Genomic DNA, 14,755 nt, shown 5'->3' with positions numbered 1-14,755 from the left:
TGCTTGCCCGCAAGAGAGAAGTACAGCAACATCTGAATGTGAACATCGTCTCGCCCTGGGGTGGAGGATCGGGATGAAGTGAGAGCATGATCCTGCTCATTTCCAATGGAGGAAGTCTGATAGTGGGAGGAGCTCAAAATCTCTGCAAAATGGCGGCCCAAGGTGTTGGAGATGGCAATAGGGTCCTCTATGACATTGTCCGCTATTTTCAGGCAGGAAACAGGGGAGTGGACCTTGGTCCCAGAAAGCTGATCGAGGCTGGCCCACACAACGCAAGATGTAGTGGAACTGTTAAAAGAACTAGTACATGAAATCCAGCTAGCTCGCTTTCTATCCCAAAGAATCCGATGACACTGTGCACGCAACTATTTATAATGAATGCAGTTTGCCTTCATAGGATGACAGTTAAAAATGCAAGAGCATGTCTCCATATGCAAATGGCATTGCAGCCACCTCAGTCTACAGAGGACTGGGACACGGCATGGTAAAGAAAAAGAGCAAGGAATGTATGTACTATTGTGCTTATAATACTTGTAAGTTGATAAATGCTTCTACTTGTTATTGTTACTGTAAGGTTTCATGGGGGGAAACAAAGATTGTCAATACTATAGTAAGTATCCAGTAATAAACAAGTGTACCAGTCATTCACTAGAACAAACAAAGGGAGATGAAATGCCAGGAACGGAAATAAGTCTTAGATGACAACCAATGTAACAAAAATCACCAAGGTTACAAACTGAATTAAAAAATATATATGATTAAGATTGCTACTGAAAACAGATATAAAATAGACAAGACTGCCTAAAATGAAAAAAATATTATGGTGACAGTTTCACGACTAGTCCAACATTCATCATCTGCTCAGCATGTTCTATGTATGATGATATACATTTGAGACCCTTTTGTCAAACCAAAAGAAAGATTAAGTTCTAAAACATATCGAGGAAATGTTAGGCAACATGAAGAAATGTTAGTTGCCTATAAACAAGTTGATGACCAGTATTATACAAGACTAGTTGTTTGTTATTTGAATGTGTGCCATAACTATGCCATAATAATGATGCAGATACAGAAACACACAGACAAAAATAAAATCTATGATAATAAAGAGCTTAGAACAAAAAAGTCTTAGTTCAGGTTACCAAACTACATAAATTGGCTATTCTTCTTACATCTGTCTTTGCAGTGCCAATTGAAACTAACAGCCTTTTTGTTCTCAGAGTACACAAATGTCAGTATTAACAAAAAGGAAATGTGTAAAGTTGTTAATGCACAGAAATACCTGGTATAAAAAATTCATCCTCTGAAATGCTTCTTCTTCCTGGAATTTCTTCATAGATTTTTTGTTTGTTGCAAATACCTGGAAATCAAGCTTCTTTTTAAGTTACACAGTGCAATGGAAGTTACAATTACTACAGTATATTTATTTTAAGATGGCTGACTAGATCAGTAAACACAAAGCAGCATGTGTTGATAATTACACTGCTGGCCATGTTCCTCTTCCAGAAATCACATTTTAACATTGGTTGGTTGTGAGAAGCTCTTGTTATGTCTCGTCTAAGGAGGCTAAACATCTACCGCCATGTGTCGCAATTTAACACTGGGTGGATTGTGGCCTATTGAGACTGTGGTTTATCATTCCAAACTGCTGATTATTACATTTGTCAAGACCCCAAGAATATCATGCAAATAGAACCTATGGGTTCAGGAGGGGCATCGATAATGCCATACGGGATCTCAATGGCTCCCCTTGAGTAGCACCAAAGGTGACATTTTTCTCACTAAGCCAGGCAGATTCTACAGACACCTCACATATCTTGAGTCTGCTTGTTAGTAGCAAGACACATTTCCATATGCATAGTGTGATGTTGTCCGAGCACGCATCACTGCCTCACAGTGGCAACTACTGTTGTGGCTTCCCTTGGTGCTGCAGTCGAGAGAGGTGCTGGAAGTTGAACCATGCCGTCTTTTCGGGTGAGCGCCAGTTCTGTGTACAGCCTTATGACTCGGGTTAGTGTGTAGATGCACAAAGTATGATGTCATAAATTCAGTGGTGCTACCACAGCTTCAAGATCTCAATGACATCTTTCAACAAGATAAAGCCTTATGTTATCTGTGCTGTCATGATCTAAGCACAATATAGAGGGTTTCCAACTGTTCCCCTGACTGGCACATTCTCCATATCTTTCATCCACTGGAAGCATTTGGTCATGATCTGCAGAGAGAATTTCACATCACCACTTAGCAGCCACTGTAACTGATGGATTTTGGCATAGAACTGAAGCAGCACAGAACAATAACTACAGCTCTATTCCAAGCACAATTCGACTCAGTCCAGCCAGGTTAGTGTTGTGTCACCGCCAGACACCACACTTGCTAGACGGTAGCCTTTAAATCGGCCGCGGTCCATTAGTATACGTCGGACCCACGTGTTGCCACTATCAATGATTGCAGACCGAGCGCCGCCACACGGCAGGTCTAGAGAGACTTCCTAGCACTCGCCCAGTTGTACAGCCGACTTTGCTAGCAATGGTTCACTGACTTCTACGCTCTCATTTGCCGAGACAATAGCGTAGCCGTCAGCTACGTTATTTGCTACGACCTAGCAAGGTGCCAGTATCAGTACTATTGATATTGTGAATCATGTACCATAAAGAGCGACGTTCTCCACTAATGGATTAAAGTTAAGTATTCCACCAGCTATGTTCGTTTTTCTCAATTCTAATTCCCTTGTCATGTTCCAGACGTCACGCCAGCCTGCGTGAGCTAAAACGCGTGCATTTCGGCCTCCTTTAGCAATACAGTGCTCTGCTGCCAACCATTGGATGACTCTTCAAAAACGGTAAGTTTGCTTAAGACTTACGTATGGTGATAAAAGGCCCAAACACATCCATACCTGTTATAGTCAGGAGAATAATGGACCAGGCTTACAAATGGTTCACAGACAATACCTTAATCGTTAATCTTCCAAACAAATAATGACGACTTCAGGTACCAGAAGTTGAGATTAACGTGTTTAAACTGCGTGTGGCACCATGGGTGATGTTGCTGGACACCAAGATGGATAATAAACAGATGGTATCAACATGTGGATAAATTAACCACTTCTGACTGCTGTGCACTCACAAAATCTCACTATGTTGATCAGCATATGATTGATAGCATACTTTGCAATATTATCACTAAGTTTATCCTTCTCTTGGGCATCACACCTATGGTGGAAAGAGAGAGAGAGAGAGAGAGAGAGAGAGAGAGAGAGAGAGAGAGAGAGAGAGAGTGTGTGTGTGTGTGTGTGTGTGTGTGTGTGTGTGTGTGTGTGTGTGTGTTTTACTGAACTGTGCAGTGAGAAAATTGTGTAAAATTGATAGACAAACACATCATAGAAGCCTTTTCAGGGTCCTAGGGATTCTTCTTACACTTATATCCAATCATATACACCCCAACGATACTTCTTGCTAATAACAAGAGAGAATTTTTTTTAAAAAAAGATCAGCAATTCAGAACCAAAATGCTAGAAATAAAAATTATTTTCATACAGACTATGCATCCCTCTTTAGTGTTGAAAATGGAGTTCAATATTCAGGTGCAGAATTCTAGAACACGTTGCCAATGGACTTTAGGCAGGAAATCAGAAATCCTCAAATATTTAAAAACAAACTAAAAGAGCACCTCATTACCCATTCCTCAATTTATTAGAATATGAAGTTACATAAATGCTTGATTTGAAGTATTGCTTATAAAACTGTAACTGGGTAGTACAGGAGGACGAGGTGGGCATTTCTTCCATCACTACCAGAAGGAGAAGGGAGAAAAAAGAAAGAGATTTTTTTCTCCAAAAACACACATATAACGTAATCTGAAAGTAATTATTATAATTATCAGTAAATATATTAGTGCTAGCCATAATTTACTGTTAGCACATTTCACAGAAGTATCCTGAAGTGGTTGCTTCTGCTTGTTAAAGCACAACTTTAATTGTTCACAACCCTGAGGGCTCTCCTTCATGATGGGATTGACAGAATAAGTGTGAATGAATGAATCTTAACATGACTACACAAGTACATCCATACATTACAGTAGGAAGGGCATACAAGATCTGGGATGACATTGTGTTACCAATATGTGTCAGCTAGAGATCAGTTACAGTAGTAGACAGATTTCTAGCAGAAGAGGGTCTCAATTTGATATAGGTACAGTTTTGCTTCTTATCTGTTACTACCCAGCATCTCCTACACATCAACATCACGTACTAACTTCCAAAGAATGTTTTATTTACTTGGCCTTGAAAAGGATGGGGACAGCTTTGGACAAAAACATTAGACCTGCAAACCAAGACTGACTGACTTCCTTCATATCAAATATTAGACCTGTTAAGTTTAAAGAGGCTTCATGCCGAAGGGGCATTTCTAGCATATAGAGTAGGTCTGCTCTATTGGAACTATTCCACTTGCAATTTTTGCAACGTCTTCTGCACCACATAGTATGTTTCCCAACTTTACAGATATACTACACTGCACACTTTCCAGGCCCAACAAACCTCACTGCAGCACCTTTGCTGTGTGATGTGGCAAAGTAGTGCCATGAACTGTTTATTTCATAGCAATCTCTCAAAAATGTTAAGCTGTAGGAGAGGAAATGATGCTTACACTGACTGGCTGCACCATCAGTCATGAATGTGACCATTTCTACCACTGGGTGTGTAAATAATGTGATGCATAATTTTATTTTGAAAGCATGCTCTGAACATTTACTATGATCAAGTTCATCAGTAGCAACAGTCCAAGAATATCCACAATTTTCAGAGTCCCCAACACATGTTGTGGTATTGACCAGTGAGCATTCTGAATTTAATTATGCAGTTTAACAATATAATTATCAGAAAAATCTACTTGTACCAGTGTGTAGCCCATGTTTTTGTCTTCGAAAAACTTTACTATTTTTTATAAATGTGTGTTGTAAGAATTGGGGTAGCCTACTGTAAAGAGCACCAAGACTGACCAACAGTAACATGAAACACTTTCAGATTGACATGCTGGTTCAAACCCCCAGTTGGGTCCATTCAACCATCTGCTTCAGTAAGTTCTTGTTCAAAGAGCGCTTACCTTTCAGGTATACATTCGCAACCCTCACATTGTGAAATTGTGCAAACCTGTTTCTCTTGACTGCCGACTATAGTACTTTATAAAGCCACAAACTTTGGTCTCAACTTTTAGAATAACCTAGCTGCTAACTTTCAAAAGTAACTTTCCTTTCTTATAATACTAGCAGAGGCAAAAGTTGTGCAGTGTATCCTGTGAGGTGTAAAACTGTGACCTTGATGCATAGAGCTTCAGCCAGTTTTATTTTCATGTGGGGAAATTCCTGTGTGTTTCTTTCAAGGTCGTTATTACATAGCTCTTCTGAAATCACCTTTTCTGCCTTATATTTCACTATCGCAAAATCTTTCATTCCAGGAGTCTCCTAAAAATGTCATCTGACATTAGCAACTGGTTTTTCTGGGCCTGGATTTAAGCTTTCCTGGACTTCTAGGTAAAAAAGTTGCCACATCTTTAACTGCTTTCTTTAATATGGCTGGAGATTTATCTGGAGTTCTGGTGCAGGTGGCACAGGCATCACCACTGTTGCCTTCAATGGTGCTTCTCACTTAATTTCTGTATTTTCTGTGATTAAGTTTATTTGCATCCTAAGTTGAGCAGGAGTTAAACTTGTTCATTTCAACATTCTCTTTTCCCTATCTCCTTTGTTAGCGTCATCACCTAAGCCGTTTTCCACAAATCACTTCCAGTATTCTCAGGTCATGTGATGATAAAGTAAAAATGAAGGGTCTTGTTGGAGAATTGTGGTAAATAGTGTGATTGCCAGAAATAATGCAATATCTCATTTACATCATAATTATGTCCTTTTACTATAGGAAGCTTCTAACAACACAATACATAAAAATGCTTTTCTTATTTAGGCTTAATGCATATTGACCTTCCAATATAGTCAACATTCTGTTGCAGTAAATAGGAAATGAGTAAAATGGTATTTTTCTATAGGCTAAATATAGATTTTCTTATAAGCTGGCAGAAGATATTTAATTAGCTTAGATTATAGGTGAATAAAGACTGTTCTTTAAAATAAATAACCACATTCTGCTTGTATTATACATCAATTTATTCATCTCATTGTGATTTTTTAGTAAAGAGGATTATTGGTTCACCTTTCAGACATTACACTTTTACTGTGTATTAGTTTCTTCTCTCTAAAAATTGCTTTTCTTTTTGCAGCACTTCCCTCCTTTCCTTACACATTCCCTCCAACATTTACTGAATAAAGCCAACACACAACTGCCTAAAATTACAGTATAGCCAATGTATAACTATTCAATGTGCAACATTTTAAGAGTCACAGAATGTCAGCCATTCCATACTATGTATCTCAAAGTTGTACTTGCATGTCTATTTTCAGCCTTCCATAAAATTGCATTGTTGATGAAAATTTCAGGCTTCTTTCAGTAACGAAGTAACAGATGATAAAAACCAAACCAGACTGGGAGCCTTACTAATTAAATAAATTACATAAAAGCTACTGAAATGTGGTGGCTTAAGATATTTGTAATTACTTCGGAGATATTTTGTTAACAGATGTTTTCACATTACTTTGTTACATTGCTTTGACAACTTAGTTTTCAGGGGTAACTAGAATCTGAAATTTTAGACAAGTGATAAAGCCATTTGTTCTATCCAGCACTTAACATATAGAGCTTCAGACTAAAAATTTAAATTTTAAAAATGTTTCAGCTAAGAGCTGGTATAATCAGATATGTAATTTTTTTTTTATTTTTCTAATTTATGTCCAAGTTCTCATGGAACAGCCCTAATATCAATAAGTTTGCAGTGAAGTAACTATTGGGCCTTAGAAGCAAATTCACAAAAGTGAATAATAGGGAACCAATTAATACCAAGGAGATGAAGCTCTTCTAAGGCTTGGTATGGATGGAAGGAGTATGGTTTGCTGCTCTACAAACACACTGCTCAAGAAAAACCAACATTGCAACACATAAATGCATGCCCAGTAATGCTTACTATGGTTCCTAATTTTATTGCTTAAGGTTCTTTTTTTTTTTTTTTTTTTTAATGGCAGTTCAATATGGCAATAATCTAGCAAAAAATTCTACCACTCCTAGATACAGATGAAATTAAATTTATAGAGATGTTTATCCTGGTAAAGATTTTGAGACATTGGTATTCAGAAGAGGTTGTAGCACCACAGACAGTACATATCCAATAAAACAAATTTTTATAGAAAAAAGTCTTCTAAATTATGTGCAACTAATGGCAATACTTAAGTGCTAAATGCATTTGCAGAGCATTCTTCATAAGATTAACAGGAGAGAAACAAGCTTGCCAGCTAAAGTGTACTTAGCAATGTCAGAAGGACCAAAATGGCAGGAAATTTAAAGTAAATAATTTTCAGAAAGTAATGAGTTGACACAGACAAGCATACCAAACTTTAAAGCACACTCAAGGTGAATGAAAAGAAAATTCAGAATGATTCATATCTGGTGGCAGGTCAAGGCACAGACGGAGTGCAGTGTTGCCAGTTCCAACTGAACATTGTGGTACACATGCTTTGTGCTTGAAAATGTGTACCCTGCAAAGTACATCTCACTTGCTTTTGTAGAGTTTGTCTTTTACCAGCAGTCAGTGGTGACAACTTCCAACAAACAGAATGAAAATTCATTAAATAACTCATTACAATCATTTTTTATCCTCACATTGGCTAGAACATTCAGAGCTAAGCACCCTGAACACTAATGAATAATCACTGTCCACAAATGTTCAACATATATGGGCAGAACGAGCCTGATCTTTACGCCCTCATTCCTAAAACCAACTACAGATTTGAGGACTGTGTATAATGCTGATCTTACTCCATCCACTTTCACCATGGAGCACACAGTAGCTATAGGTAATCACCAATAAAGCACGAAGCATCTTGTGAATGCTCCCAATACCATACCTATCCTAATATACACCACAAATTCAGGAACTGATCTGACAAGACTGGTCTACATGTGAAGACCCTCCATGTAGGACTGAAAGATGAGAGAGAGCAGCAGCAGTGGAGAAAAAAACTTGCTGATGACAAGATCATTGGAGAGTAAGTAATAACTGATATGTTGCAAGTAATTTCAAGGAATCATGCTAATACTTACATTGAGTTTGGAAACGACAAAAACTGAAAGGCTATTCAAAATGTCAATATAACAAACTCGAATTTGAACTTCTGAATATCAGGCACTGAGTTAAATTGTAAAACTGAGAAACTTCAGATTGTTCACAAAATATTGTTCCGCCAAATGAATATGTCCAAAGTTCAACTTTTTCAGGCAAGCAAATTTAAAGTTTTTAGCTCAAAACTATATATTTCTAGAGAAAATTGGGGCGTGATAACTACTGAACTAGGACTCGCACCACATGTCTGAAAGAGATCTGCCTGGCTCGTAATGGTTAGGGGTGTCTGCTCATTTTTCAGTTTTTGACAATATCTTGCAACCAGCCCACCTGTATATTAGAAGATTTGCTGAACTGCCTACATTTTATCTTGATTGTTTCAATTCTGTGCACAAGTTATTCTTGTACAGTGTACTCTTGTTTTGGGTTATCTTAGATAACCAGACTTACTTTATTGTTTGACACAGGAAAGGACACTCACCAAAGCAAATTTATATGTAGTGAACCGTAATATGGAATACTAAGTAATGTCTAAATTGTTAGTTTAGTTCAAATGATTTTATGAAATTTTGCTCAACTTCATAAATATTGTTTTAACATTCAGAATACTAAACATAGTGCCTTATGGGTTACGCTTAAATGAAGCATGTATGAGCCTCATTTCAATGCTATGTACCACGGCAATCAACATATCGTCATTTGTATGTTAACTAGAAACTCTGTATAAGTATGTATCACTCATAAACATAGGGATGATGCAGCTGTTACCGTAATGTTATTTGGTCTGGCGAAATATTCGATACATGTAAGAGGCTTCAGCTAAGCGAAGCCAACGAATGTGAAACTAAAAATTGCTGATTATGAACCATAGACCTTGCCGTTGGTGGGGAGGCTTGCGTGCCTCAGCGATACACATGGCCATACCGTAGGTGCAACCACAACGGAGGGGCATCTGTTGAGAGGCCAGACAAACATGTGGTTCCTGAAGAGGGGCAGCAGCCTTTTCAGTAGTTGCAGGGGCAACAGTCTGGATGATTGACTGATCTGGCCTTGCAACATTAACCAAAACGGCCTTGCTGTGCTGGTACTGCGAATGGCTGAAAGCAAGGGGAAACTACAGCCGTAATTTTTCCCGAGGACATGCAGCTTTACTGTATGATTAAATGATGATGGCGTCCTCTTGGGTAAAATATTCCGGAGGTAAAATAGTCCCCCATTTGGCTCTCCGGGTGGGGACTACTCAAGAGGACGTCGTTATCAGGAGAAAGAAAACTGGCGTTCTACGGATCGGAGCGTGGAATGTCAGATCCCTTAATCGGGCCGGTAGGTTAGAAAATTTAAAAAGGGAAATGGATAGGTTAAAGTTAGATATAGTGGGAATTAGTGAAGTTCGGTGGCAGGAGGAACAAGACTTCTGGTCAGGTGGAATATGGCGTTATAAATACAAAATCAAATAGGGGTAACACAGGAGTAGGTTTATTAATGAATAGGAAAATAGGAATGCGGGTAAGCTACTACAAACAGCATAGTGAACGCATTATTGTGGCCAAGATAGATACGAAGCCCACACCTACTACAGTAGTACAAGTTTATGTGCCAACTAGCTCTGCAGATGATGAAGAAATTGAAGAAATGTACGATGAAATAAAAGAAATTATTCAGATAGTGAAGGGAGACGAAAATTTAATAGTAATGGGTGACTGGAATTCGAGTGTAGGAAAAGAGAGAGAAGGAAACATAGTAGGTGAATATGGATTGGGGCTAAGAAATGAAAGAGGAAGCCAGCTAGTAGAATTTTGCACAGAGCACAACATAATCATAGCTAACACTTGGTTTAAGAATCATGAAAGAAGGTTGTATACATGGAAGAACCCTGGAGATACTAAAAGGTATCAGATAGATTATATAATGGTAAGACAGAGATTTAGGAACCAGGTTTTAAGTTGTAAGACATTTCCAGGGCCAGATGTGGACTCTGACCACAATCTATTGGTTATGACCTGTAGATTAAAACTGAAGAAACTGCAAAATAGGTAGGAATTTAAGGAGGTGGGACCTGGATAAACTAAAAGAACCAGAGGTTGTACAGAGTTTCAGGGAGAGCTTAAGGGAACAATTGACAGGAATGGAGGAAAGAAATACAGTAGAAGAAGAATGGGTAGCTCTGAGGGATGAAGTAGTGAAGGCAGCAGAGGATCAAGTAGGTAAAAAGATGAGGGCTAGTAGAAATCCTTGGGTAACAGAAGAAATATTGAATTTAATTGATGAAAGGAGAAAATATAAAAATGTAGTAAATGAAGCAGGCAAAAAGGAATACAAACGTCTCAAAAATGAGATCGACAGGAAGTGCAAAATGGCTAAACAGGAATGGATAGAGGACAAATGTAAGGATGTAGAAGCTTATCTCACTAGGGGTAAGATAGATACTGCCTACAGAAAAATTAAAGAGACCTTAGGAGAGAAGAGAACCACGTGTATGAATATCAAGAGCTCAGATGGCAACCCAGTTCTAAGCAAAGAAGGGAAGGCAGAAAGGTGGAAGGAATATATAGAAGGTTTATACAAGGGCGATGTACTTGAGGACAATATTATGGAAATGGAAGAGGATGTAGATGAAGACGAAATGGGAGATACGATACTGCGTGAAGAGTTTGACAGAGCACTGAAAGACCTGAGTCGAAACAAAGCCCCCGGAGTAGACAACATTGCATTAGAACTACTGACGGCCTTGGGAGAGCCAGTCATGACAAAACTCTACCAGCTGGTGAGCAAGATGTATGAGACAGGCGAAATACCCTCAGACTTCAAGAAGAATATAATAATTCCAATCCCAAAGAAAGCAGGTGCTGACAGATGTGAAAATTACCGAACTATCAGTTTAATAAGTCACAGCTGCAAAATACTAACGTGAATTCTATACAGACGAATGGAAAAACTGGTAGGTGCGGACCTCGGGGAGGATCAATTTGGATTCCGTCGAAATGTTGGAACACGTGAGGCAATACTGACCTTACGACTTATCTTAGAAGAAAGATTAAGGAAAGGCAAACCTACGTTTCTAGCATTTGTAGACTTAGAGAAAGCTTTTGACAGTGTTGACTGGAATACTCTTTTTCAGATTCTAAAGGTGGCGGGGGTAAATTACAGGGAGCAAAAGGCTATTTACAATTTGTACAGGAACCAGATGGCAGTCATAAGAGTCGAGGGGCATGAAAGGGAAGCAGTGGTTGGGAAAGGAGTGAGACAGGGTTGTAGCCTCTCCCCGATGTTATTCAATCTGTATATTGAGCAAGCTGTAAAGGAAACAAAAGAAAAATTCGGAGTAGGTATTAAAATTCATGGAGAAGAAGTAAAAAATTTGAGGTTCGCCGATGACATTGTAATTCTGTCACAGACGGCAAAGGACTTGGAAGAGCAGTTGAACGGAATGGACAGTGTCTTGAAAGGAGGATATAAGATGAACATCAACAAAAGCAAAACGAGGATAATGGAATGTAGTCCAATTAAATCGGGTGATGCTGAGGGAATTAGATTAGGAAATGAGACACTTCAAGTAGTAAAGGAGTTTTGCTATTTGGGGAGAAAAATAACTGATGATGGTCGAAGTAGAGAGGATATAAAATGTAGACTGGCAATGGCAAGGAAAGCGTTTCTGAAGAAGAGAAATTTGTTAACATCGAATATAGATTTAAGTGTCAGGAAGTCATTTCTGAAAATATTTGTTTGGAGTGTAGCCATGTATGGAAGTGAAACATGGACGATAACTAGTTTGGACAAGAAGAGAATAGAAGCTTTCGAAATGTGGTGCTACAGAAGAATACTGAAGATAAGGTGGATAGATCACGTAACTAATGAGGAGGTATTGAATAGGATTGGGGAGAAGAGAAGTTTGTGGCACAACTTGACTAGAAGAAGGGATCGGTTGGTAGGACATGTTTTGAGGCATCAAGGGATCACAAATTTAGCATTGGAGGGCAGCGTGGAGGGTAAAAATCTTAGAGGGAGACCGAGAGATGAGTACACTAAGCAGATTCAGAAGGATGTAGGTTGCAGTAGGTACTGGGAGATGAAGCAGCTTGCACAGGATAGAGTAGCATGGAGAGCTGCATCAAACCAGTCTCAGGACTGAAGACAACAACAACAACAACAACAACAACAACAACAACAACATGGTGACATGAGCCAAATATAGAGTCTGGTTACAACATTGAAAAAAGACCATAGCTATCATGGAGAATCCTATGGCTCATGTAAAGTAAATCCCTATTTATATACAAAAAAACGATAATTTTTCGTACTAGACATCCACATCAACAATTTCGCGTTTCACATTCGCATCCGGGAGCAATCCCATTTTCCCGTAGCAGGGATAAACTCTAGCTACATCTTTTAGGAAAACAAAATCTCGTGAAGGAGTTTTTTGCCACCACCCAACACCGCAAATTGTACAAATACAGGTTCTGAAATATGTACAGTTCATCTGTTTCCCGGTAAGCCTTCTTTTAATGGAGGATTAGAGAGATTTCCACATGCCCTCTTTACTCTGCGTGTAGATCAACGAATCTTTCTAAGGCATAATCGATTGAATGGTTGGCAAATTCGTTTTCGAATCTGCCAGCCGCCGGTAATTACTTTCGTTCCAGGCAAGATGAAATGCTTAAAAAGGGACATAAAAGTTTATTTATACCTCGAATTCAATAACTATAAAGCATATTCGTGACTCCCTTTCACTGCTTCCAAACACCTATATTTGCTCAATTTCGTTTTTCAAACTTCGTCCTTTCCTACACTTACTAGTTGTGATTAGCGATTCATCTATTTTAACAAACTTTTTACCAAGCACAGCAACACTGTCATTCATCACAATCAGGTAACACACCTTCCTACAAACATCATAGTAATTGCAAACAGTATTTGAAGATCACCAAATTTCGGAAGGAACGGTTTCTAACGCATGTTCTTGACGCGCATGGTTCACCAAACAAGTAAACTTTACTTTGTACCTTGCCACTAGACGAAAAACACATTGTACTGTCCTTATTCTGGGGTAATTTCAGCTTATCTGCTTCCATGCCTAATTACGGATCTCCAATACAGCTTCGCTTATTGCCTCACGTAGTTCGCGAATTCCCTTTCGAGTTTCGACCCACTGTCAAAGAACACGTTCCTAACTTGCTGATGCTCCCGCGAACAAAACTCAAACCTACTCGCAATCTAGACGACTGCAGGAACTTTTATCGAATTTCGTTAGCGTTCGATATGGCGTGCTCTCGCAGGATCCGAGGCCAACGAATCTATCCAACGCGAAGTTCTCTTGTTCATGGAGCTTACCTCCATGCTCTTGTTGGCCTCGGCGGTCCCAGAGGAATTGCCTCATGACGTCATCAGAAAGGCCAAATGTATGACAGCGCTACCTGGTGACTAGATCTGTAAGCATCTCTGTTGTCGTTGGCCTCGCTGTTGTCTTATGTGACGTCATAATCTGTCGGCCACAGCCTTTATACAGACGCCTTCAGCTGCTGCTTTGGAACGTCAAGTCTATGCAGATTGTTTGAATGGAGCTTCCGTTAAGAGAATTACATGTAGAAACTATGTTAGAATGTGAATAATCTCGATTATGGTGACATACTAATGTGCACATAGACAGAGTTACAGATTAGTCTTTCGTGATTGCCTGAAGCCAACTGATTACAAATTATTAGTTGAATGGCAGAGTGGTTTACAGCATAACACAAATTATGCACTCAGGGCAATGTCTCTAAATGTTTTTTTAAGATATTAAGTGCAGCTTAGCACTGAAACTTTTGCACTACGAATTAGTCTTTGAACCCATACCAGCAGCGATAGCAAATGTGGAAAAACGCATCAAATACGGTAAAGGATACGTAGTGGAACGCCCCTTGCTAGTTTCCCCTTCGTGTACGATATCTGTACGTAATATGCACCAAAACACACGTCAGATGATTGTTCATTTTGTAATATATGTTTTTGGGCATGACCTAGTTGCTTTGCTTTTTAGTATGAAAACTGAGTTAAATATGCGAAATGCATTTAAATATGGCGCAAACAAAATATTATGCAAACCCACACGTCTTCTGTTACCACAACATTCATTTCTCATTCACTGAGTTCCACAACTGTCAACAGAATTATTGCTTTTCAACCTAATGTGGACCTCAAACTATGCTACAAATAAACTTGTTACTCGAGCCAAGGTTTTTAGCGAAAATAGTGGAGGGGGGACAAAATCCAATACAGTGTTCTTGCCCAAATATGTGTACTTGCCTGCTATGTGTTACCGATATGCTTAAATTTTGATCGTCGTTGTTCTGTAAACAAATAGCTACAAGGCAATCACATCCTCCAGCACTGTCAAACGGGGTTACTTTGGACAACATAAACGCAAACTTCGAAATATCTTTGACATTAATTGCATCAGTGAAGACCTACCATAACGCAACAGGTGTCTGAACCTGTATGTTTACATGCAAGATACATACTTTTCCAAGAAATAGCAACGTAGGGTTGTAACTGTA

The 14,755-nt window shown here is 38.9% G+C and overlaps 1 protein-coding gene across 2 annotated transcripts in view; it reads right to left on the bottom strand.

The window, feature by feature from the left end:
• LOC126344736 (ribonuclease P protein subunit p21) overlaps positions 1-13,650 on the bottom strand; it is a 46,390-nt gene extending 32,740 nt beyond the window's left edge. Inside the window, exons 1-2 of one of the 2 annotated variants that reach the window (XM_050002044.1) lie at positions 13,551-13,650; positions 1,283-1,360 (exon numbers count right to left, since the gene is read on the bottom strand). In XM_050002044.1, the coding sequence (XP_049858001.1) occupies positions 1,283-1,360; positions 13,551-13,556 (84 nt within the window). In that variant the 5' untranslated portion in view covers positions 13,557-13,650. The other variant, XM_050002043.1, reaches the window with a different exon arrangement.
• Positions 13,651-14,755: the final 1,105 nt, after the last annotated feature.

The sequence above is a fragment of the Schistocerca gregaria genome, chromosome 1 (genome assembly GCF_023897955.1).
Source record: "Schistocerca gregaria isolate iqSchGreg1 chromosome 1, iqSchGreg1.2, whole genome shotgun sequence".
Classification (NCBI taxonomy): domain Eukaryota; kingdom Metazoa; phylum Arthropoda; class Insecta; order Orthoptera; family Acrididae; genus Schistocerca; species Schistocerca gregaria.
This window is presented reverse-complemented; position numbering and strand designations above follow the sequence as displayed.